Genomic DNA, 27,426 nt, shown 5'->3' on the forward strand with positions numbered 1-27,426 from the left:
CACTTACGGGGAGGCAAGTTAAGCTCCACCTCTTGAAGGGAGGAGTATCTAAAAATTTGTGGGCAAATTTTTTAAAACCGCCATAGGGCTTCCTAATTTCCTGTTCCAAGACTTCCTACCTTATGGCTGTGTCTCTGCCCTTGGATTCTTTGGGACCCCCTCAAATATTTAATCCCCTTATTGACTTAAGCTGATGTTTAATCAGAAGTCATTTTCAAAACAGCCTGAGGTCTTGGAATCAGTGAGAAGATGTCAGAAACAGGGACTTTGCTGCCTTGCAGAAAGTGATATCTTTGCTGGATTGGAGCTGGTCGATGGTTATCTGAATGGTGGATCAAGCCAATTCCTATGCCACATGGATAATCGTCCCTCCACCAGGCATTCAGATGTGTGGTTTTCAGATGTGCAGGCTGGCTGAGTCATCTCCCACTATTTCATCTGGTTGATCTAAAGCAGGAGGCAGCACACTTTTATAAAGGACCAGATGGGAAATATTTGGGGCTTCACATGCCACATATGGTCTTTGTCACATATTTTTCTTTGTTTTTATTACAACCCTTTAAAAAATGTAAAAACCATTCTTGGCGTGCAGGCTGTACAAAAACAGGCCTGTGGGCTGGAGTTTGCTGACCTCTGCTCTAAAATAATCATGGAAGGATGCTCATCGAGTCCTCGGGAAATATTTAGATGTGCTTCTCCACACCCCCAGTCATGATAACAGAGGGTCCTTTCTATGTTTCTAATTTATCTTGCTTGAGGTGAAGAGCTGCAGAGTCCTCTTTTCAGGTTGGATACCTTTTACATAGGGTTTCTCTTGTTCCTTCAGGGAGACAAACAGGTTCAAAAATTAAGTGACTAAAGTGATTAATGTGGCACTGTCAGAAAAGAATTTTGGACCTATAGGGTTATGGTCTCTCAGAGGACTCATTTTTCGTTTCTATCCATCACATGAATTACAATAACCTTCTCCAACAAGCAGAATGAAGAATGTATGGACGGCCAGTAAGTATTCCTTACTGCTTACCAAATATTGGCACCACAAAGACTTTATACAGCAATGGTGATGTTTAGAGAATTTGTGTCAGATCTGGCTTTTAATGGGGAAAAATAATCCAGTCTCATACTTTGACTTTTGGGTCTTTGCTGTTTTCTCTAATATCAGCATGCCTCATGGGTGACATTGAAAACACACACACACACACATACACAAATCCTGTGTCTTTATCAGCAACTGGAATCAAAATCCTTGGATAAGAATTCTTTTTTTTTAAGTCTGCATTTTAATTTTACCAGAGCATTAGTAAAAATGTATTACTTAGCCCATGAGTCAACAAAAGATAGTGAGTTAACATATAAATATGTTTAATGAATTCGTACTAGAAGAGGCAAAAAGGAAAAAAACTAAAGGGAGAAATTAAAAGCTGTTCATCATATTTCATGTTTCAGATTGCCCCAGATAAGTAGTGCTGCTTTCTTATTTTACTACTATGCCCAAACTCGTATCACCACAAAATTGCTACACTGGGGTGCTCTATGAAAACCATACAGGAAAACATGGCAAACTCTTGCAAGAGTGTGGGTTTTGGGCTCTGATAAAGGAAGATGTTTAAGGGAGCAGTGAATCTGCTTCCTAATCATAATAACCTCAGTCTTAAGTCTTTGTTTAACCCTCTTAAAACTTACCTGTAGAACGTATTATTAGTTGTCATTAAAATGGACCAAAATCATAATTTAATTAGTTTTCATAGGACAGACTTTGAAGGGTCATCTTTCATTTTGGAATACATAACGTTTCTTCCTGTAATTTTTTGTTCCTCTAAATTATTCCAATCATACACTTAATAGCCAGTTTTAGAGGAAATTATTCAGTTGCCTTTCGTTTGGTTGGTTTGAAGGATTAAATGCCTATATTTGAGTATTTGTCCAGACATTGTCATGTGATCAGAAAAACTTTTCATCTAATTTGACATGTTTTTGATTGACATTGTCAGGCACAAGGCAGCATTCATTCCACTGAGTTTTCTGAAGTAAACATTCACAGAGTTAAGTGTTAAAAATTCAAGCCGTTTTGACACTTCTAGAAGGTACAAATTCTCTGGGATAAAACAGGGAAATTGGTTCCACCAAGTCCAGAGTCATCTAACATTTGTAATTCAGACTGGGAGAGGTAGAGTAATTTATTCTCATAAACAAACTGCCAAGAAGATAGAAAGTCCTAAAAACCTTTCTCAAGCTGCTGTTGTGCACGTGTTCTCCTGTGGTCCTCCTGACGGTAAGTGCTCCATCATCCCGCTACCATCAAACTGTTTCTGTCTGTTGCTCCCTGCTGCAGCCTCTGCCTTCTCATGGGGTTCCATTTGTTTAAGTGGGAAGGGGCTCTATATATTAAATGACTGTGCCTGGAACCCATGGGAGGGGAGAGGCCATTGGCCATTAGGCAACTGAATTCCATTTTGAATGCATGCAGTCACTTACAGAGGATTCTCTTCTCATTGATCACAGGCTGTCTGATATATGTTTTTACCAAACATATTTCTGTGGAGAGGAGACAGCTGGAATTCTTTAGGATTATCAAAAAAAAGGGCATTAGATAAGAGCAGACTTCTGCAAATGGACCAGTTTGGCAGAAAGAACAAAGCACATGCCAGAATACAGTACAGCTAGAGATTCATGTGTCATTTTATGTCTGTAGCATGGTACATACTGGCAATACTTAATTGTCTGTGGCCTACTCTGCCACCGGGAGAGAAGAAACAAATGTTCCTATTTGTCTTTTGATGTGGCTTCTGATATTTACATTGACTTGTCTAAAATAACATCAGCCACCCTAGACAATTTTTGCCTAGTCCTTGAGTCTGTTAACTAATTGTTTCAGGTGGCTATTAAGGATGTTATTATCACCTCAAGGAAATGATCCACTGCCAACAAATATTGCCCTGGCACAGGAGAAATAGAGATAACATTGCGAAGAGAACATAAAGAAAATATATGTAGAATTTTATTTATTCAAAGAGAAGTAAGACCCCAGTAACTCTTTTTGGAATATGCCTAACAGTAATTTGGAGGTATTTCAATTCAAGACCAGGAGACCTTGATTCTCAGTATAGTAATTATGTACTAGTGTTATAGTTAAGAATACTAGGTAATTACAGTGTTATCAGCAGACTTGGGAGAGGTGATGAGTTAATTACTAAATAAAAGTAATTTCCACTAAATTGAAAATGACAGCTGATGCATTCTTAAAGCACAGCTTGATGGGAAAGAAAACATGAGGATGTGGACACATGTAGGAAAAGGAGAAATTACAGTAGGTCTGGGAATCATAGAATGTATGCAGAAATGGGATAAAGGAGGCTGGAGTTCTCCTTTTGCTTAGGCTGGTGAAGAGGGCTCACAGTAGGATGTATTCCTATTTGTGACATAAAGAGAATGATATAGGAAGCAACTATTTCAGACCATCAGTCAAAACATACAAACCAGACAAAGTCACAAAAGAGAAAAACAGAAAGCTAACCAGGAATTTCAGCAAGTAGCATAACTTTATTTAAAAAATGACCACATTACTTTTTTGGAAAGTCTTATACAAATTTTCCAAATATTATTTTAGAAGGATTTCTGCTGGACTATTTTTCCTCTCCATCTGCTTGGCTTCACTTCCTTTCTACTGAAACAACTCTACAACATATCTCATGGGCACCTTACATCAGCATGTAACCCCTTTGTTTCCCAGATTCAGTAACAGCTCCCCAACCTCCAGTGTTCCCAGGCCATATGCTTGGGTGGGATTCCAGCATTAGAGCATCGTGATGAACAGATTTCACTTGGAAGCAGATGACCAAGGCTCAAATCCCGTTTCCATTCCCTACTAGCTGTAGAACCTTTGAAAGAGTTATTTAAAATAACAGACATCGGGCTTCCCTGGTGGCGCAGTGGTTGAGAGTCTGCCTGCCGATGCAGGGGACATGGGTTCGTGCCCCGGTCCGGGAAGATCCCACATGCCGCGGAGCGGCTGGGCCCGTGAGCCATGTCTGCTGAGCCTGCGCATCCGGATCCTGTGTTCTGCAATGGGAGAGGCCACAACAGTGAGAGGCCTGCGTACCGCAAAAAAAAATAAAAAATAAAAAATAAAATAAAATAACAGACATCATTTCCTCACCTATAAAATAGAATAGTTGTCACGTCTGCATCAGGAAGTTGTTATGAGTGTTAAATGGGATAATTCTGAGCTCTTACAGTAGAGGCTGTAACCACTCTTCATCCTTCATGCCTCCAACTACTCACCAAAGGCAGTTGATTCTACGCTTGACTATCTCCTCATTCCATCCCGTTCTCTCTCTCTCTTCACCTGCCACCCCTTTATCTCAGACTTCTATCATCTCTTGTCTGGAGTATTTTGATCAATTCCATATGGGTCAATTATCTGGTCCTGCTACCCCCATCAATCCATACGCCACAAAGCAGCCATGTGAGAGAGAACCCTTCCATGGCTCCCTAGTACCCTCCATGGAAGCATCTGCCTCCTTAGCAAAGGGTACAAAGCCCTTTGTAATAAGACCTCTAGCTCTTCATCTGGCTTCTCTCCATGCTCCACTCCCCTTGCTGACAGTGCTCCAGCAGTGACTCCCAATCACGTATGCTCACTCTCACCTCTAGCCTTGTTCCCCACCTTGGAACATTCCCTCTCCACGTTAATTCCTCCTACTACATTTGCCTGCGTAGCTCTCATTTAAGCCAGGCTTGTGGCCCTCACCATCTAAGCTTCAGCCCCATTGGCCACCCCACGTCTTCAAAGATGCCAGGGTCTTTCCCACATAAGGGCCTTTGGACATGCTCTTCACTCCACCTGGAGCACTCATCCATCTCTCCCTTTTTGCCTTATTCATTTCTACTGATTAATTTCACATAGTAAATGCCTTAACTTCTCAGCTCAAATGCCCTTTCCACAGGGAAGCCCTCTCTGATGACCTTAGAAGCCCTTGCCTCTACTAGCATTTATCATGATTGGGGACAATATGTTTGTGTAATTATTTGATTTAAAAATGTCTTAGATCAGGTTCCCTAGAAGCCCACCCTAAGACAAGCATTCAGGGGCAAGCAGTTGATTTGGGGAGTGATTCCAGGAAGCACCCGGAGGGAAATAGGGACATGAGACAGGGAAGGGAAGGAGAGAAATGCAGGACTGGGTCCTGCAGGAGAACTCTGGGAGACCATGTGGGAGCCTCAGAGTTGTCCCACTCAGGGGGCATGAAAGCAGGTGTTAATTTCCTACTCCTGTCCATCACCGGTTGAGGGCTGCTTCCAAATTGGCTGTACAGGACAAGTAGCCTGTTGAGACTAGAAAAACCCCTATGGCAGAGTGCCACACGTGTTCACAAGGAGAAGCCACAGCCACGGGAGTTCGTGGAGATCAGAGAAGGGGCCCAAGGGACAACGGTGGGGATTTGACAGCTTCCACTTCAGTATCTATCTGCTGCACTGTTCCATTCCTCACCAATTATCTCGAGAGTAGCACCATGCAAGAGAATTATAATGTGACCCATAAATGTAGATATAATTTTTACCTTTTTTAAATTTTGAGAATTTTTTTTAATTTTGCTAAGCAATGTTTATTCAAAAAGTAGGAGAAACAGGCAACATTAATTGTAACTCTATATTTTATTTATCCCAATATAACCAAACTATTGTCATTTCAACATGTCAATACAAAAATTGTTAATATATTTTTTTGTGCTGTCTTCAAAACCAGATGTGTAGTTGTCATTTACAGCACATCTCAACTTGGACGTACCACATTTTTAGTGCCCAATAGCCATTAACTAGCTTAATATCTATTAAGTAAATATTTGGTTAAAACCATTACTGGAACTCCACCATTTATAAAGAGAGATAAAATACATGTATATAGCACTGTTGTTTTTATAGTTGATATTAAGCTTAGGAGTGGTTGTCAGGTTTTATCATCTATAGGATTATTTTTGAGTTAGGGCCCATGTTTATAAAAAGTTCATTTTGAATTGTGGAAAACCCATACATTGCTTTCACCCTAAAGCTCAAAATACCACATCAGCATCTTAAAATTTTTATTTTCACCACTTAAAATAGCATGTTTCAACACTGAAGGAGCAACTATTTTAAGGGGGGAAAGGATAGAAACACGAAAATGGAGGTTTTAACTTCCCATTGTAAGTGAACCTTGTGCAGCTTCACATATATGTGTATTGAATTGTCACCTCCCCAAGGGACACTTGCACTCAGCACATGTACATCTTCAATCAGTGATTTCCCAAAGAGCCATGTGGGCAAAGCAAAGTGGATAATCGAGGCACTTAGTCAGATATTTCTCATTACTTCAGCTGAAATACCCAACATTTATTGAGATCTACCTATATGAGATAAAATTTTATGTTTATCTCTGGATTGCCTCAAGCTTTAATTTCACCTTCTGCGGGCAGGTACCTCTCAGGAAACCACTCCATCCATCTTTCTTTTGTCAACTCCCAAAGGGAAAGTCTTTTGTCTTTCAAATAACCTAATTTATTCCCTCTCCGCCATCTTGAACTCTGTAGGTACTCAACAAACATTAATTCATGACAAAGATGCCTAACAGCTTTTGAATTTATTCATGGGATGATTCTTCTTTCAGAGAACATCTTTATGTATGTTCTGTTCTTCAACAAAAAAGCAAAACAGTGTTTTGTCTTGCCAGTTCTGTATTTAACATCTGCACAGAGCACAATATGTGCCTGTTTTAAACAAAATGTGTAGGCACACCAGTTATCTCAATTCAGAAACATAAATGAAAATAGCGAGAAATATAATTTTTAGAAGGAAATGGAACCTGAGGGCTTAAAGTTAGCGAAAAAGTACAATTGTTGTTTTGTTTGAGAGAGAGCAAAAGAAGCCCATTATTGTGCTAAGCTTTATTTTGGTCATAATTTTCCCAGTTATGATGTAGACACCAGGTTATGTTTTACTACCTGAAAACCAGTGTAATTTATAACCATGAACACCAGCATAAGTTGATTTCTAACCCTAGTTGCACCATGAATTCATTGGAATACTTATGGAAAGTTGCTTAATTCCCCTCTGCTGGTTTCCTATTCTTAAAAAAAAACACACACATTAATATGTTTCTTATTATTGTCGTTCCTTAATGGTTATTGATTGTGTTTTGTATCTCTGTGAGGCATTGCAACTTCCCCAGGGAAGACTGCGCTAATGAATAGTGTTTGTAAAGTACTTGGAAATCCTTGGATTAAAAACGAACCATATCAGAGTAAAAGTATTTGTACTAATATGCCATATGGGAGAACTATATGTTATCTATTAAGATGGGATGTCTGATATTGAAAATAGTTCTCGGGTGCATTGCCTTGTGCTATTTTTATACCAAGATATGCCACTGGCAAGTTTTGGTATGGTGGGGTCATACCTTCCTTGTGGAAGCGCTATAAAGTTCAATCCTGTGGCAGATATTTGTTGAGTTTCTTATTGTATACTTGACACTCTACTTACCAACCTACAAAATATATGGAAGAGACAGTTGCATGCTACAGTCTCATATGTTTCCTTTCCTTGAACTTGCATCACATTTAGGTCTCCCTTAACAGGTACATATGCTTTAAAAATAACAGGTTTAATCAGCGGATCAGCGGTCCCCAACCTTTTTGGCACCAGGGACCAGTTTCGTGGAAGGCAATTTTTCCATGGAAGGTGGGCGGGGGAGGATGGGTCAGGCGGTAATGTGAGTGATGGGGAGCAATGGGGAGCGGCAGATGAAACCTCATTCGCTCGCCTGCCACTCACATCCTGCTATGCGGCCCGGTACCTAACAGGCTACAGACCAGTACTGGTCTGCGGTCCATGGGTTGGGGACCCCTGGGTTTAATTATTTCCTCTTCCCCCTAAACACACAAATAGGCTGTTTTGGGACATTCTTGGAAAGAGGTAGGACCAGATGTTGGTCTTCTCTGTCCTAAAATTGAAGACCAGCCATGGGTCTTACACAGACTCTGTGAATGGGGTGTGGTTGTAATACTAATTGAGTTTATTTTGAGTGAACTGCGCTACTAGCGGCCAGGAGAGCACTGCTCAGCATCTCCCCAAATGGGCTCTGTGTGCCCCACTCCATTCCCAGGGGGTTCTAAGTCATCAATCTGCATAACTGCATTGTAACAAGTTCCACACATAACCTCCACTGGCCTGGGGAAGGGATTCCTTCTGTAAGGTAACTGCTCCAGTAAGAAGACAAAATGGTGACAGGTGTATTGTAACTAGAGCCTGGGCTCTGTGTCTAGGCTAACCTTTCTTAAAAACTTCTGCCCCACATGATGTAGGAACTTCATATTTCATAAGTAACCTGAGGAATGTGGAACAGGAAGTAATTTTCCCCTTTTTCCCTGATTAATTTGTGAAGTAACCATGCAAGGCCAGGTAAAGGATGAGCATGTTTCATTAATTCACAAATATTTATTGAACAGCGTATGTTCAGTCTAGGTTCTTAGGAGACAGCAGACAATGAAGCAAAGATCCCTGCCTTGGTGGAACTTATACTCAATTAGGGGCAGATATGTGTAAACAATGAACATAACACCTACCTAAATTAAATACTAGAAGGTGATGGATGATTGAAAAAGACAAAAATAAAAAGCAGATCAAGGTGGGAATGGAGTGTGTGGGGATTAGGGAGATGTTGCAATTTCAAGTGACATGTTCAGCACAGTTTGAAAAGGGGAGTGTTTGAGCAAAGACTTGAAGAACCTGGGGGAAAAGCAGTCTAGGCAGAGGGGATGGGATGAGCAGTACAAAGACCTGGGGAGAAGACACCCTCATGTGCCGGAGGAACAGCACAGAGCCCGGTGTGGCTGGAGTTAAGTGAGTGGGGAGGAGATTAGAAAGAAGTCAGGGCAGGAAAACAGCAGGTTCTCCAGCACACAGGCCTTGCTGCCGTTGAGCGTTTTGGAGCATGTGAGCAGAGGAATGGTGTGATCTGACTTAAACATTTTAAAGCAAGCCATCTGGCTTCTAGGTTGAGAATAAGGACCATTGCCCCAGTCCAGGAGAGGGGGAATGGAGGCTGGACCAGGGTGGTGGTAAAAACAGATGAACTCTAACTACTGCTGCTTCCTACAGGGTACCACATTTGATTTTTAGGAACCATTATTTGTGATCAAAGAGATGTGACTTTTTAAATTAATTTTTAAAATTAATTAATTTTTATTTTTGGCTGCATTGGGTCTTTGTTGATGCACACGGGCTTTCTCTAGTCGTGGCGAGCAGGGGCTACTCTTCATTGCGGTGCACGGGCTTGTCATTGTGGTGGCTTCTCTTGTTGCAGAGCACAGGCTCTAGGCATGCACACTTCAGTAGTTGTGGCACGTGGGCTCAGCAGTTGTGGCTCGTGGGCTCTAGAGCGCAGGCTCAGCAGTTGTGGCGCACAGGCTTAGTTGCTCTGCGGCATGTGGGATCTTCCTGGACCAGGGCTCAAACCCATGTCCCCTGCATTGGCAGGTGGATTCTCAACCACTGCGCCGCCAGAGAAGCCCGAGATGTGACATTTTTTAACTGTCCACAATTTAATGAGGTGCAACCAGAGGCTCAGATAAACACAATACCTTTTCTACATTGAGAGCTGAATATGGTTTGAATGACAACAAAATTATTACTTCTTAGGGGAGAATGAAGTTTCCTTCTTAATCCCGTGACAAGTGTTTATGGAGCCCCTATGGGATTGTAGGCACTGTACTGGTGGCTGAGGACACCTCAGGAACAGCAAGAGCATCTTTCTCAGCGGAAGACTTACAATTTAGCTCTCAAGGGTCAGAAGAGGTCACAGGAATCTGCAAGGCAAGAAAGACCTCAGGCTTTGGCGCAATCTGGACCTGAGTTAAAGTCTCAGCTCTGCCACTAACTGTGGGACTTCAGGGAAGCTGTTTGACCTCCCACAACCTTGAAATCTTCATCTGTAAAAATGTAGATAAAAGTCTAAGTAGGACTGTGGAGGGATTCACAGTAATGGGTCGGAGGTGCGTAAACGCCTGGTGCCTAGGAGCCAGCAGCTACCGCTCATGTCAGATGGTGACTGCCCAAATGTACACCTCTTTCATCTGCACTGGAATAGCCACACGCATGAGGCTTTTCATTAAAGTAGTGAGGCAGCCAATTCGGGAACTAACTTTTCTAAGCTCAATCTATTAAGATAGATCGATTGGCTGATGACACCTCCAGAACAAAATGTTTAAATGTTTGGAACTAGCATCCACTGCCCCCCACTTCTTTCATTCTTTGCTTTCTTTCTTCCTGAAACCACTAAGCAGGGCTGAGCAAGGTAGATATTCACATTGAAGTGGTGGTGGTGAGGTGGTGAACCCGCCCCCACCACCCCCCACCACCCCACCCCACCCCCCGTGCGGAGTGCAGGCGAGGTCAGGAGGGCATCTCGGTCTCAGATTGAAGGACGCTAAAGAAACAGGACAACAAAAGGTAGTGTGTGATCCTAGATTGCTGTGAAAGGTATTCTTAGAAAACTGGCAAAACTTGACTGTGGTCTGTGGCTTCCATGGTAGGAATGTCATCACTGCTAATCTTCTGATCTTGGTGGTTGCATTGTGGTCATGAAGAAGAATGTCTTTGTAGAAAATATAGACTAAAGTATTCAGGGCTGATGAGGGTAATAAGTGAGTGATTATGTCCCCAACTTCCTCTCACATGGTTCAGGGCAAAAAAGGAAGTTTCTTGTACTGTTCTTGTAACTCTCCATTGTTTAAAATTAGTTCAAAATAAAAATATCTTTAGTATTAAAAAATGAATTTAGAGTTGTAACTTTGCACCCATCTGGCTTAAGTGTCAGAAGAGCTAGTTTGTCAATGTTCTTGGTGTTCTACATTAATTTGTATGAGATTATAGTTTAATTCTTCAGCTATTATATTAAGTATCATTTTCCCATGCTTTTACTGACCCATAATTTAACCAGCTTACCCAGCTAACAAATACTAGTTGCATGTCCAGGGAGACACTAGTGGGCACTGGTATCAGCTGACTGGGTTGAAACCCTGCTGACATCACTGTGGGATCTCAGGGAAATGATTTAACACCTCTGTGTCTCAGTTTCCCCATCCACGAAATGTGGATAATAATAATACCTACCTCATTGGGTTGTTATGAGAATTAAATTTGATAATGTATTCAGAGCACTTAGACACTGAGCAGAACACAGCCAATATCCAATACATGTTAGCTGGCATTAACTATCAATAATATTATCCTGCTGCCCACATAACTCTGTTAAATAAAACTTAAACATTGATGGCAGTGCATACTCATTGAGAGCACTCCTTATATAAGCTAAATTTATTTTTTGAGGGTGTGTCTTCTAGAGAGTTTTGGAATGTGTAAGATGAGAATGTAGCTGGGTGGCAAAATACAAAATTTAAGACTGAATTCCTTATAAATGAAAAAGTGCTGAGTTGAAAAAAATAACTGTCTTCCTGACCTAAGAAAAATGAATATACCATTTGTATTAATCAGCTATTGTCACAATAATACTGTGTAACAAGTCACCCCATAGTGCACTGCCTTAACTAAAAGATTTATTCGCATGCTCACAAGTTTACAGGTTGACCGTGGTTCCACTGATGTAGGCTGGGCTCAGCTGGGCAGTTCTAATTCAAGCTGTGAGTTCTCTGGGCTTGCCTCCAGACTGTAACTTGGGTCAAGGCTGCTCCTGCTCATCTTTAAACCAGCAGCTGCAGAGGCATCTTCTTGTCATGGCCAATGTCAGAAGCACAAACACCAAGTCCAATTATGCCACACATTCAAGCTCTTTGCTCCTATCATGTCCGCTAACATTTCATTAGCCATATCACTTGGTCAAGTCCAACAACAATGGAAGGACACTGAGATAAATAATCCATTACAGGGAACTGAAGAATTGGAATCAATAATCCAATCTGCAAAGCACTGTATTTGAATTGCCTGCGCCCTGTCCAGGTCCAGAAATCTTGGGCCTTTATAAGAAAAGGTAATAGTATACCAGCAGGCAGTACCCATCCGGTTGTTTCCCCAGTAGTAAGGATGAATTTGTTCTGATTTACCTCCCCTTGCTCTTCCCATCCCCACGCACAGTTCAAAAATGGAACTGCAGATATCAGGATAGCAATTTGTAGCCACAACATTGAAATTTTGCCCTTCTAAAGCTCGTCCATATAAAATTAAACATGAACTACACAATTAAACGAATTCACTTTGTTATCTGATGGGGGGGGTCCTTCTGCTCACCGCTTACAAAATCAATACTCACAAATGGTAGAAAGGAAAGGTACCTTTCATCAGAATGCCAGCAATCTAGGGAGATGGTAGACTCAGCGTCCCTCAAAAGCCACCTCCAAAGATTTCGCTCAGCCATGAAAGTTTTAAAGGCAAGTAGGGGACTAGTCTCAGTTAATCACTGAGATAGGGCGTCAGAGTGGTCACCATTCCCCACTGCATGCAGGCTCGTGGACTTCTTATTATCCTCCCCTACGCGTTATCATGTTCACACAGTTTCGTCGCACAGTTTGTTCACGAGATTCTGAAGGGGAAGCTAGGGAAGAGATCTAGTCATCTGTTAATTACTTATTCTTCATTTCTACTTCTTTGATCTACCAGAAGAACTGACAAATTATTGTGCGATTAAAAGATTTGAAAGGTGTTCTTGGGCCGGAGATGAGTAGAGCATGGGAGTACCTTGTTTAAAATTAGTTACAGTGTAGCTTTGCTAAAGTGACAAGAAAAGGGGCTTCCTGCTGAGGGCAGCTTCCTGCAAAGAACTGCTTACAAATCCCCACCTTTCAGACATCATTCCATTTCTATGGGATTAGTGGTGAAGGTCTGTCTTCTGTAACATTTTCATGCTGACATAGGTGACATATTCTCAAACTGGAAGATGTCAACATGGGTCTGTAGCATCTCTTTGCTGACAATTTTAGTTTCCTGCTTACATATATGGGCAGAACAAGCTACAATTATTTTGATACCCACAAAGATATAGATTATTATGTGCAATAATGTTAATCCCATTCTCTTGAGGACAGTCCTTGGAATTGTGGTAGCCATAGACTCAAGTTGGAGCAGCTTATGTCATGGCTAGCGTCTGTCTGGTCATCATGCAGTTAACTTTTTTTCCTCTGGTGGCGGTTATGGTATCTGTAAAACGACTCAGGAATGAACATCAGACACTGAGTCTGTGACTCTATTTTCCTAATCATTAACTGCTTGGTTTTATACTTGGGGAAGGGCGGGGTGGGGGGTGGGGTGGGGGAAACCTGCAGGGTTCTACTCGTTTCCAACTTCACAGCAGGAGTCTCTTATTTTTATTTCTATAAAATTCCTGAAATATCCTTGCATATAGTATGTGCTCCATAAGTATGGATTGAAAGAATAGAGGGCATGGTTTTAATACTGGAGAAGCAAAAATGATTCAACCATTAGAACTCACACAGGTCACTGTGCTTTCTGGCGTGGGAAAGTAGTATTATGTGACATTCAATGTGAATGATATGGAAACTTATTATCGGAAGTAAATATGGGATCCTATAGGTATATCAACTAAGAGAATTTAGTTTCCATGTGACATGTTTTAAGCTCACAAAATAGCCTGTCATTTCCCTATACTTCTTCACATTTATTGTAAGCCTTTTAAATCCCTTCTAAAAACCACAAGTTTACATTCCCCACTCTACTTAACTTTTTATTGTTTATATGCTTTCTGTGAAGATAGCTAGACAGACAAGGCTGATAAAAGGAAAGCTTGTTCTTATCCAATACGGGTAAATGTGTAATGGGGTTTTTTTCTTTCCTACCAGAGGAAGCCCACTGTTTCATTAAGAACTCACCCAATTGAGGTATTTTAAATGGATGGAATGTTAGAAGCCAGCCAAACTGTCCTTCTAAAAGTGACATGAATGCTAACCTAATTGCCCGAGAATGTTATCAACTGGCCTTTGAAAGCCAGACTTCTACACTGGTTCCCCCTGCTGGCCATGAGGTTGCACTGTCTTTGGAAATTGATGACAGCAATATACCTGAGCCTTTTCATTTGAGGGCAAGTTACTCAAATGCCAAATCCAGCATTCTTCTAGAAGGCATTTACTCCGTGATAAACATGCCAAGTGTTTCTTGAATTTGCTTCCCAAGGGCAGAAATCCTGCAACCAGACCACCCCACAGCCAAGACTCAAAGTCGAAAACAGAACATGCCAGACTGCGGTAGGGAGTGGGACCACGGGCACAGGGATTAAGGGTAAAACCCAGTAAGAGTAGGTTAGATAAAGAGCCAGACTGGTTTTTACTATTATAAAGTTGGACTTGGGGGTCTGACCATGAATTTCCTTTTCATGAGTTTAGAACTGGTGGAAACAATTCTTCACTTTCCTGTGACTCAATTGTTGTTTCTCTTTCCCTTCTTACCTTCCTCTCTTCATAAGATTTTTACCTCCCACTCCATAGGAGATGTGGTCACCAGACTAAGTTTAAAAGCAGCCTGTCACTGCAGACTTCAAGCCTATTGTGGAATCTGTGTTAAAAGGTCTGTCTGGGGGCTTCCCTGGTGGCGCAGTGGTTGAGAGTCCGCCTGCCGATGCAGGGGACACGGGTTCGTGCCCCGATCCCGGAAGATCCCACATGCCGCGGAGCGGCTGGGCCCGCGAGCCATGGCCACGGAGCCTGTGTGTCCGGAGCCTGTGCTCCGCAACGGGAGAGGCCACAGCAGTGAGAGGCCCGCGTACAGCAAAAAAAAAAAAAAAAAGGTCTGTCTGGGACCTTCCCTGGCTGTCCATTGGTTAAGACTCCATGCTTCCAAAAAAAAAAAAAAAAGATTCCATGCTTCCAGTGCAGGGGATGCAGGTTCGATCCCTGGTGGGGGAACTAAGACCCCATGTGCTGCATGGCACGGCCAAAAAAAAAAGGGTGGGGGTGGTGCCTGTTGGGGGAGATAGGAAAACTGGTAGATCTCTCCTGCTTGAGTCTGAGTCCATTTGGTGGGAGAAAGGGGGAAACACTGACTTATGTTTTTTTTTGTTTTTGTGGTACACGGGCCTCTCACTGTTGTGGCCTCTTCCGTTGCGGAGCACAGGCTCCAGACGCCCAGGCTCAGCGGCCATGGCTGATGGGCCCAGCCACTCCGCGGCATGTGGGATCTTCCCAGACCGGGCCACAAATCCGTGTCCCCTGCATTGGCAGGTGGACTGTCAACCACTGCGCCACCAGGGAAGCCCATCTGACTTATGTTTTTGACACATGCTCCTGCACCAGCTTGGCCTTGTTAGGGCAGCAGGAGCAGCAGTGATGGCTATTTCCTTCCTACAGCAAAAGCCAGTGCCAGAGCCTCTGCAGAGTACCAGAACAGAGAAAATATCAGAAATATCTTTGGAAATATGTCACCCAGAACCTTGGGTTTACAGAGTTACAAAACCATCCCAGGTTATACTGTGTCCCGTGTGACAAATGGCACAGTGCTGGCCAGAGGGAATTATATACACACTGATATATTTATTCATTGATAGCATCCCTTCCCCATGTCACTGTCACTCTTATTTATTTATTCATTCATCCATTTATTTATTTATCTTTGTCATTCTATTATAAAATTTTTCTTTCGTTCAGGTCAATTCCAAATCTTTTTCCATTTGCAGCTCTCCTCAAAAGGTTGTTTTTCAGAGCTGCTTGGTGAACTGTTTCCCCATTGCTTCTGGGGCTCTTGTTTCAGCTCTACTAGTTGAGTCCTCCTCTGGGGAGGATTCTCCATCCTCTTGCCTCTGGATTAAGAGTTGATAGTTGTAGCAGATGGTGGGTCAAAGCCGTCAAGTAAAACAAGTTTAAGTGATCTGAGCCTGGCTGTGGGCAGGAATTGTAAAAGGGCTCAGCTGGGTGATTCTTCTGCTCCTTGTGGCCTTGGCTCATGTCATCACTTGGGTGCATTCAGTTGGCAGCAGGGCTGGGTTGGAAGGTGAGAAAAGGCTTCACCCACATGTCTGGCCCCTCTCTGCTGCTCCATGTACCCCTCTCCACCTGGGAGGCTAATCTGAGTGTCTTTACAGCAGGGTGGCTGGATTCCCAGAGGGAGAAAGTGGAAGCTGCTAGTCCTCTGAGGCCTTGGCTTGGGGGGCCCAGACATCACTTCCACATTTCACTGGTCTAAACAAGTCACAGAACCAGTTCGAATTTAAGGAGACAAGAAATAGATTCCACTTCTTGAGAGACAAGGGTCTGTGGCCATCTTTAACCCATAGTAATATGTGCTGATAACTTCTGCTTCTCTGTTTTCTGTACTTTAACGACATCTCTTACGTTTTATCATTTAAAAAATTTTTTTCCAAACACAGAGAGACTTGGAAACCCTCCCAGCAATGAATTATAAAATGATTTATTTGCCTTTATTTGCCTTTGAAGAGTTAATTTTTTTCTACACATCAATCCACAGATATATATTATATATTTTAAGCCAAAGAGAATTTTTAGCTAGTTTCTAATATATAGCCACCATTATACCTGTCCAGTTATTAATTTTTCAAGGAGTTATGTACTACGGCATAAGCTTGACCAGCATAATCTGTTCAACACAGAATATTTCAGAGCATAGATATGTTAGACTGTCATGTGTAAAATGTAAGTAAATGTCTAAAAAATTAAGTAAAAATAGGGGTTCTTTTGCAACATACATCAAACAGGAAAATAAAGGGCATAGGAACGTAACCAACCAAGTTTCCTTACACAGTGCATATTGCTTGAGTCAAGGAAAAAAAGCAGATTGGAATTAAAATTTGTATTGCATTTTGGGAAATGTTGTGCAAGGAGAGAGATGTCACTGGAACTGCCGAGTGAATTTTGTTTACTGCAGTTCAACTTTCCACCAAGCAAATCATGTGAGAAGGGACAAGGATAAATACACCTATTTATGTAGGTAATTTTTCTGTTTCACACCTCTGATTCATCTCTCTGCCTTGTTTTATGGGGAGTCATGCTACACTGGTTACAGTTAATTTCAGTGCTGCATATTAGCCATAAAGAGATATTTCATAAATTGACTTGATGTATTTTTTTTTTCCTCTGTCGTTTTCTTGAAAGATGAGAACGGTCCACAGGAAAAGCCAAGTGCCAAAGAAATGGAAGGGGAGAGCCAAGAGGCAGGTGAGCTCAGATTTCTTTTGAGGCGTCTCCTAGGCCTCATCCCCAGAGGTGAACATGGCTTTACTTAGTGCCCTTTTCTGAAAATATTTATACCGTTTCACCAGGTTAATATCAATATTCGTTCAGGTCTCCCTCAGGAAGCCACCAACCCTGTTAACTACAAGTGTCAGGCTCACCAATCAGAAGGGTACCCTCCCTCTCAGGTCTCAATCACCAGCCCCACTTTTCTCCCGTGTGATCGCAGTTTGCTCAGTGATGCTCTACGCGGGACGGGCAGAGGTTGGAAGGACCATATCAGAGCTGAGCTGACTTAGGGCAGGTCAAAATCAGCAGATTTAGTCTGGAGGGAAAAATGAAATGAAAAACATTCACAGGGGGACTTCCCTGGTGGTCCGGTGGTTGGGACTCTGTGCTCCCAGTGCAGGGGGCGCGGGTTCCATCCCTGGTCGGGGAACTAAGATCCCGCATGCCACAGGGAGCAAACAAACAAACAAAAAAATTAATTTAAAAAAATTCACAGGAAATATATCAGAGGCTTTCCTTCCACAATGAATGGAGTGTCCTTTACTGTTTTGCATTAAATTTTGAAGAGCCGTGCTTCTGGTCATTTCTCTGTATGTTGTAGACGATGGTGTGAGGTGTGACAGAGGCTTACTACCCCACACCCAGAGCTCAATGAGATCCAAAGCCTTCCTGACATCAGCTCTGTTCACTGCAGAACAGATGTGCCAATGGAATGCTTAGAGATCTTCTACTGTAGATTATAAATGGAACATTTTTAAATAAAATAGCACTTAAGACTCAAAAGAGATTGTCATCACCTTAGGTTTATCTTTTCTTCCTCCCCACTTTTGTACTCAGGCATGCTCTCCTTTAAAAGAATGATTCACACAATTTTGCAGTTATCAACATAACCACCAAAATAAAAATTTCCTTCTTCTTTCTATTTTCCAAGTCATTCTTCTGGTTCTAATGAGCCCAACGGATGGGGCATCTTTGAAATAGTGGGCTCTGCTCATGTGCCTGCCACATCCTAAGCCATATGCTGGCCTCTTAGAAATAAACCAGGTAGTGTGATAAGTTTTTCACTGAAAAGTTCCTGCATTATTAACCTTGGAATTTTTGCTAGAGAACTGAAAGCTTTTATTATTAACCTGGAAGATGGAATTGAAGAAGGCCAATCAGAGAAGGCACTGAAGCAAGGCAGCAAGGACCTTGTGTACCTGCCACTGGGTCAGTTGGCTCCCTTTGCTAAAGTGTAGTCCTTGCAATGGACTGAATTTCTAATACAGAAAACTGTTGTTATCCACACCACCATCGCCCCCAGCTCCCGGCCACCACATCGTCATGCTCCGTGGAAGATGAGTCTTCTGTGAAAAGCTGTCACTGTTTTTACTGTTTGGGGCTGATGGGTATTAATCCACTAGCTGCTGACAGCTGAGGCCATTCTCTGAATATTGTGGTTTTACAGGTTTTATTCATTCACTGCTGTGTCCCAAACTGTCTTTATCAACATAGATTTCTCCCACCCCTGTTCACACACGCACACACGCACGCATACACATACACAGGCACACACATACAGACATGCACACACATCTGCCTGCTTTTTATTTATTCATCTCTTTTCCCCTAATCAGTTGAGAACAGGCAGTGTCTTTATGGATTTAGGACCATCTTGCCTGTTAGGAGAGACTGGTAGAATACAAGCTCCCTTCTACACCTCTTGGATGGACAACATCATCACCACAATATGGATGCCTCTCATGGTAGAGAAGATTCCTAAATGCACCCCTGAGGGGCTCTTCTTGCTTTTCTAAGTGGCTGGCACAGAGTCCAATGGCAGCATTCCTCTATGCTCTTGGCCAGTGTCAGCCTACATTGTTGTGTCTGCTCTGCGTCCCTAATCCAAGAGCAGAGAAGTCAGAGATGCAGTTCTGGTTATTAAAGTCCTTCTGACCTGCTGTGATTCTTCCAAAATAAAAGTAGCTTCCTTTCATTCAATAGAATGTCCAGCTTCAATTCTAACTACACACCTCTGCAGGCCTCTTCCATATCACACAAAAAGCACAATCTCAAACCAGCATAATCCAGCAGTTCTGACTGCTGTCATGATCAAATCAAAGTGGCAGGTCCTATTCCTCAAACAGCCATTTAACAAATACCTATCCGGGGTTTGCGGTGACCCAGGCACTGTTCTGGACACTGAAATAGGGCAGCAAACAGTAAAGACAGTTTCTTTGCTTCCTTGAAACTTATATTCTGGTGGCAGTGATCCAGAAATAAACAATTTATAAAAAGTATGATAGTTACAAATGCATTGTGGAGAAATGAGGTAATGTAGAAGGAATCCTGAGAAGGCAACTTTCCGTTGGCTGGACTCGGGGAGGACTCCCTGAGGGAGCAGTAATTAAAGTGAAATCTCAATGATGAAATGGCGGGAGAGCATTTCAGATGGAGGGTCCAGATAATGCAAATGATTTCAGGCTGATTTTAACAGGTTGGAGAAGGAAGTTCAGAGTGGCTGGAGCGTGATGGATGAGGGAGAACATGGTGCGAGATTTGGGAAGACATCATAGGGCCAGGTTATGTCTGACTGCATAAGATTTGATTTTGTTAGAACTACAAGGAGAAGCCAATGGAAGGTTGTTAGTAGTAGAGGGACCTAATCTGTTTTAACAAGCTCACTCTGCCTGTGAATGAAAATGGGTCAAAAGAACCAAAGTGAGACCAATTGAAAGACTGTAGCAGGAAAGCAGTGATGGAGGTTTCTGGAAATGGAGACAAAATGGCCTGATGTGTTTTGTTCCAGAGGTAGAAGCAACAGATGTGCTGATGGATTGGATCTAGGGCGTAGGGAAAAGAAGAATCCAGGCTACATCCTAGGTTTTTAGCATCAGTAACTACATGGATGATGGTGCCACTTACTGATGTATGAAAGACTGGCCACAGGGCACAGCATTTATTAATAGAGTTAATAGTTCAGTTTTGGCCACGGTAAATTCAGGAGGACTCTCGGCCATATGGGATGTCAAGAAGCCAGTTAGGCATCTGAGTCTGGATTTCTAGGGAGAGATGTGGACCAGAGATACAGGCTTGGGAGTCACTGGCAGAGAAATGATACTTAAAACCATGTGACTGGGTGAGATTCACTAGAGAGAACATGTAAATAAGGAGAACAGTGAGGCCTGGGACACCATGGCCTCTAGACATGTGGCACCAGGGGAGAAGGAACAGCCACAGCAAGAAAGTGTTTCAGAAAGAGCAGAGTAGACTCTGAAATGCTCCTGAGAAGTCAAGGAAGATAAGAAAGGAGAAATGACCATTGGATTTGGCAAAGTGAGGCATTGACACCTTTGATAACAGAATACTTCAATGAGGATCGAAGAAGCCAGTTGGAGTGCTTTATGGAGAGACCGTGAGATAAGGAAGTCCAGAGCAATAACATGGACTGCTCTTTAAAGGAGTTCTGCCGTTAAGGGAAACAGAGAAATGGGATGATGTGACATCAAGGCAAGGTTGAAAGTTTGTAGTTTGTTCTTTTGATGTTAATAGGAGTTTGTCATCTAACAGAAGAAAGTGATTCGTCTCCAATTATCTCCCTACCAAAAATCTTACTCTCTGTTCTGATAGAGATGTGACCTAAAAGTAACAGTCATATACGTTATGGACGAAGGATATACTAGAAGATATCTGATTAGCCTTTAAATGTGTGTTAGTCACCATACGTGTATGAGTTATCTTTAGTTCCATAACCTTGTTACTGCATGAAAAAAGTGTATATATTCCTTTTCCATTTGTCAAGTATTAACCATTCCAAATGATTTTGATAACCTTCTGGTCTTAAATATACTGTTTTAGTGTTAGTAAGTTAGTTATTATCCTGGAGCCCAAATGCTAGTGGAGACACTGGGGTGCTGATAATACTAAGAAGAAAGTCCAGCTCTGACGAGGTTAGTTGCTGCTGTGAGGCCCGGGCACGCACCTCCAAGTTCCTTAGTCCCCACTCTGTGCTTGGCTGACATGAAATCACCAAGCGGCTTTTGGTGCTTTCCTACAAATGACCCCTTCTCCTGGACCTCTTCTCTGACAGCCATCAGATGTGCTCCCTGCAGCTTGACAGCCTGGCGTAATGGAATAGAAGTGCTGTGCTAAGAAAAACCAAACTTTAAAAACACACACATAAAAGCACTTTGTAGAAACTTGCAAGGATATACTTTCTTTCACAGTCTTTTACTAAGAAAAATAATGTACCATTCTTCTAGAGGTAGGGAAGAAACAAAATGCCAAAGTGTAGTACTACCAAATGAACAGTCTTCTTCACCAAAAAAGTAGTTTGTAGTTCATCAGGCTCTGTCTTAACTGAAGGGTTTTTGTTCCATTAATCGTAGAAGGGAGTCACAAACCCAAGCCCCTTCAAAGACCATTCAGTGTATTAGAGCATGAAACAGGCTCCTACTTCCTTCGGTAGAGTAGGAGGTGAGATGGGAAGGGAAGCTCCAACCTGACAGTATTTGGCTCTGAGACAGTGTTTCTCTTTCTCCCTTATAGATGGTGCCAGCGCTGCCACCGTGCCCAGCCCTTCTTCAGAAGAGGCAGCTGAAGTCTGTAAAGATGAAGGTATGAGGCCACTCACTACATCTAAAAATCACAAACTCTTAGAAAACCGTTTGGGTTTTATTTGTATGGGAAAATGAAGCAGTGTGCAAATCTATCCAGTGCTCTTTAAGCATCTCTATTTCCAACACAAATATCCAACCCCCTCTGTTTTATTCCATACCTACCATTTTCAGAATTTATATCTCCATTTACATTTGTTCCTCTGTAAAGTAACTGTTCATGAAACAATAGAATGATTGGAGAAATTACATTTAAAGATGTTTATTTGAAACACCAGAATTAGGCTGTTTACAGCTACTTGTCAGGAATGGCTTCATTTGAGAACCGTCTACCAGAGAGCTCCATTATCTAGACAGAATAAGAAAGAAGAAATGTTTGAAAGGCATCCTTGAAAATAAATCTTTGGCAAGAACATCATTCCTCATTCTATGGACAGTTGCTATGAGAAAATGTTGCTGACCCAAGTGTCTTTAGAAGAATAAGAAAGTAAAAGAAAAATTTATGTAGGTTCTAGGAGAAAATGTGAGGGAGAAATAGTGGGGACATTCACGTGCAGATGATAGAGTTTTAAAGATATATATTATCTAAAGGAAAATGAAATCATCATTTATTTTCCTTCCCTCCTGATTAACTGTACACACACACACACACACACACACACACACACACACACACAAGTAATATTATTTTATATCTGTCATTGATAACTACTAAAAACCCTTCTGGAATGGTAGACTAGATTGTTACATTTGTACAAATGGACATCTGGTAAGCCATGTGATATACTTGGAACTTTTAGATAAACACGCTGAATGCATTTCTTCAGTTTGGAGTGATATGAAAATATATCCATACTTAAGATTGATATTAGCTACTCCTGGAATCAATGTTTAGAAAATCAAAGTGGTTTTAAAAATAATAGTCAACTGTTTGCATCATTCATTTCATTTCATGTTGCCTGTAAACAGTTTTTCTAAATGAGGTGTCCTGTGTAGGGAGGGTAGTTGCTAATATTGTGAACTCTGGGACCAGATGGTGAGGCTTAAATCCTGTCTCTACCACTGGAAATGTATGTAATCTTTTTTTTTTTTTTTTTTTTCTTTTTGCGGTATGCGGGCCTCTCACTGTTGTGGCCTCTCCCGTTGCGGAGCACAGGCTCCGGACGCGCAGGCCCAGCGGCCATGGCTCACGGGCCCAGCCGCTCCGCGGCATATGGGATCCTCCCAGACCGGGGCACGAACCCGTATCCCCTGCATCGGCAGGCGGACACTCAACCACTGCGCCACCAGGGAGGCCCGAAATGTATGTAATCTTTGACAAGGAATTCAAGTACTTAACAAGGACTTAACAAGTAATGACAAGTAACTAACTTCTTTGTGCTTCACTTTTCCCCTCTGTAGAATGTGAGTAGTAACTGTATTTACCTCACAGAATACAATAATACGCATCCATTGCTCAAACTGTTTACCTGGTACCTATGCAGACTGGGCTCCCCAGGAAACAGACTCTGTGATGGAGATTAGGGAGCTGACATTTATTAGGGGGAGCTCTTGGAATCAACACCTGTGAAAGGAAAGGGAAGAATGCAGAACTGGGTAAAGGGAGAAACTGAACTACAAGGCATTCTCAACAGAAGCCACAGCTGGTCTGAAGATGACATGACCATTCTGAGATGTCCAGTTGGGATGAGAGAGTCTGGCTATTAAAACCTCCCATTTGATAAGTCACCTGTCATTGGCTGCCTTGGGAAGGGGTGTGGCCTTGGATGAAGCAACTCTCTTCTGCTGGGGTGATCCTGGAAGCTTGAGAGGGATGAGGGCTGCCTGCAACTGGGAGAGTGAGCTCTTCCTTCCTGAAGGAGGATGCGGGTGGCCCAACACAGCATCCACCATACTGTTGCTTTTGGTGGTCTTTTTCTAGTTCATTGTCACTTTTTACTGAATCCCTTGGCACCTCCCTCCATACTACTCAGATATGTGTTCTGACATCCCTGGTTTTAAAATTCTTTGGAATACCTAAAAATGTAAACCATGTTAGATCACCTAGGTTCTCATAATTAACTCTAGGTCATCTTAGAGAGAGAAATAAACCTGAGTGAAAAGACAAAGAGTGGTGTTTATCCTAAGCAAATAAATTCGGACATCACAATCATTTAGGCTGTGATACAGATTTTTCAGTGTCCTGAAGTGGAATGGCAGAGTTTAGGAAACAGAAGAAATAATCTAATTTAAGTGCTTCAAACTGAGATTTTTCCTGTAGAGCTGTTTGGTTTGGAGATATCACACCCTTATAGAAACACACTGTTTGTGGTGTTTCTTCATGCTTTTAGGATCTCACACCATTAATTGCTCCTGCCAGGATCAATTTCTCAGAACACTTTTAGATGTTTTGGGTTTTTTTTTTTACATGAAACTTTTAATGGTGGTAACTCCAACGAGTTCTGTCACATATCACGAATGCAATTGCCTAATAAGACTAAATGTGAAGTTTTTACCAAAATAAATTATTAATATCCATTAACCTCTGGATCTAAGGAAAAGAATTTTGAAATCCACATTAACAAGTGGTCCAGTTTCCATTAAAAATAGAATATACAGGTTATGATTTTTGCCTTTTCCTTCTGAAACAGCATGTACAGAAGACCACTATTTTTTTTTTTTTTTTTTCTTTTTGCGGTATGCGGGCCTCTCACTGTTGTGGCCTCTCCCGTTGCGGAGCACAGGCTCCGGACGCGCAGGCCCAGCGGCCATGGCTCACGGGCCCAGCCGCTCCGCGGCATATGGGATCCTCCCAGACCGGGGCACGAACCCGTATCCCCTGCATCGGCAGGCGGACTCTCAACCACTGCGCCACCAGGGAGGCCCAGAAGACCACTATTTTAATGGATTATCACTACACTGCTTAGGCCAAGAATCTATTCCTTACAGAACTGCAAGTGTGGAGATAGATACATAGCTTGATTGATAGATACATAGCTTAGAATGAAAAATAAATGAATTTGCCATTGAGAGCCTCCAAGATTGAGGTCATGATGAGGTTAAAAGGCATTCATATATGTTGAGAATTCATTTCAAACATTCACCATTATAAGTTTCATGCAGAAATATATCTCCTTGGTGACATCTGGGCTATTTATGAGCTCTGCAGCTATAAGGCTGCTTATAAAAATGCTTATTACACTCTCCAGTTTAAGTGCAGAATATTTTTGCTGACCAAAGTTCTTCAAGGGGGCATTGCTCTCTTGTCTTTGTTTCCAGGCTTTGCTCCTGACCCAGCATCTTCTTCTTAAGTCTTGGAATCACGAATATTATGGACTGGCCTTTTTTTAGTATTCTTTCCAATATAATTCCCAAAGATTTTGAGCCTCATTAGTTATTTTCAGCTTTGCTTGTTGGTTGGCTGGCTTTATATTTGTTATAATTTTGGCTCCCACAGGAAACTGGTGTCTTCTAGAGTACAAGGACTGAAAACAAAAGAAAAAATGAGCTGGCTAATGTCACTTGGTTTGGGAGATAAGATTTTTTAAAAATTAAAACAGATATGTGAAAGTTGAAGAATTTCAAGAGGAAGTATCTTTTGGGGTGTCTTCTAGGCCAGCGATTTTGTTCAAATGTTCTAGACATATTTCCCACTGGGTACCAAGAATGGATGTTTATTGCCCATTTACCCCACATAACAGCTAACAGTGCAAGGTACTAACAGAAGGAGGTACAGCTGATTGGCTTATGGATCAAGAACTAGATTGTGAGCTCCAGACGGAGGACACCTGTTCCCATGACTCATCACAGCCTTCGGGTGGGCAAGAGTTGAGTTGGGTGGAGGAGATGTGAGGAGGAGGAATGCCGATGAATAATTCACACAAGGGGTGCATGCCAGGGATGCAGCAGCCAGGACTGAATAGAAATGAACTCCAAGGTAAAGAAACCTGAGAAAATATCTGTTGGTTGATAGGAGCTCTGAGGTCCTTTATAAAATAGGGCATATACTTATCTATTGAGAGATCTCTTTCTCTACTGGTAAAAATATTCCAATTATTGATTTAATGGTAGTTTACACTTTAAATCCTTAAAAACAAACTCAGGAGTACAAATGTGAAGGCTATTTAAGTTAACAAATATAGAGACAATCAGATGGAGAGGCTATAAGCCCAGGAGTAAAATTTGTATTAGGAATATCAAGTATTCTGGTTGAAACTGCTGCAAAGTTATTATTATTTTTTATTATCATCATCATCATTATTTAAGATATAGTCAGTCTGCTTAATTCAAGGAAAACTCTCTGTTCTGTTATCTCAACACTCTTAATAGCTCATCCTCACTCACACCCAAGACCAAGGCACCTTACTGGGGGCGGGGGGGGAAGTGCTGTTTAAACACATCCTGATTCTGCTGTCTTATTATTTAATCAGTGCCTAATTTGAATTTAAAGGGCAACTAGACCAAATCATATGCTCATTAATATTAACAAAATCAACCAATACTCAGGTGCGTGCACACCTGAGCTAGTATTCCTTTGGAGCTCTGCGTAAGTCATGGCATTGCTGTCTGCTGTTTACAAAGTGGGATGTCACTTGGCAAAGGACACATTAACCCTTAATCTAGTTTCAGGCCTCCACATTAACTCTTAATCTAGTTTCAGGCCTCCTACAGGTCCAAATTTCTGTAGGATGGGGGAAAGCTCCAGCAAGAGTCAGCCTTGCCAAAGAGGACAGCAAAGAAAGGATGGGGTTATGTATGAGGAATCGGATTCAGGAATGTGCAAGAGATGAGCATAAATGCTCCCAAACATGGGTAGCTGTAAGCCTGGGCCAGTGGTGTCGACTCCAGAAGATTCTGTTCTATTCCTTATCTAAATCGTTGGAGAGAAACAGAACATTGGGCCACCTATGAAATTCCCCTCAGGCTTCCCTAGTAGGATTCTTCTTAGTCCTTTCCCTATTCTAGAAATCCATTATCACCCTACTAAGCATCCTCCCTGCTACCCACCACTGTGGGACAGAGCTGTCCCCTGTCCTAGATCCGCACTGATGCAGTGTCTGGATACACCGTGACACCAGGGCTATCACTCTTGGATGCTAATAGTCTGAAAGGTGGAATGAGAGCCGCTGCCCTCTGGTAGTTCAGTGAAGGGGAAAGAACTAAGATATATGGAGTGTGTGCTCTACATTTCTGTACAATCTATTTTTCATTTCACAAAAAGGTAACCTGAGAGTCAGGAAGGAGAGAGAGAAAAGTGTCTGCGGCGGGTGGGGAGAGGAGAACTACTTTATCAGTGTTGATTCCCATGGCTAATACTTGCATGATCTTACATAATCCTCAAAAACTATAGTATTTTATTCTACTTTAATATAACATTTATTTTTCTACTCATAAGATAATGCATATTTATTGTAAAGTATTTTTAAATGCAGAAAAATATAAAATGTAAAAGCATATAATGATTTTCCCTTTAAGGTTTAAACTGTAAAAAAAAAAAACCAAAAAGTCTTCTATTTTTTCAGTTAGCAATATACCATGAATATTTTTCCATGTCTTTAAAAATTTCTCAAAGGCATGCTTTTTATTGGAGGCATAATATTTCATCATATGGTTGTCCCACAATTTACATAACCAGTGTCCTAATGTTAGATTATTTAGTTATTTAC

The 27,426-nt window shown here is 41.8% G+C and overlaps 1 protein-coding gene across 3 annotated transcripts in view; it reads left to right on the forward strand.

Annotated features, from left to right (window-relative positions):
• MACROD2 (mono-ADP ribosylhydrolase 2) overlaps nucleotides 1–27,426 on the forward strand; it is a 1,980,208-nt gene that overhangs the window by 1,838,156 nt on the left and 114,626 nt on the right. For all 3 annotated transcript variants that reach the window (XM_082645906.1, XM_082645907.1, XM_082645908.1), the window contains 2 exons: nucleotides 17,100–17,162; nucleotides 21,714–21,782. In XM_082645906.1, coding sequence (XP_082502032.1) covers nucleotides 17,100–17,162; nucleotides 21,714–21,782 — 132 coding nt within the window. The remainder of the gene's footprint in view (nucleotides 1–17,099; nucleotides 17,163–21,713; nucleotides 21,783–27,426) is intronic.

Source organism: Mesoplodon mirus (genome assembly GCF_964341445.2).
Source record: "Mesoplodon mirus genome assembly, chromosome: 15".
NCBI lineage: Eukaryota > Metazoa > Chordata > Mammalia > Artiodactyla > Ziphiidae > Mesoplodon > Mesoplodon mirus.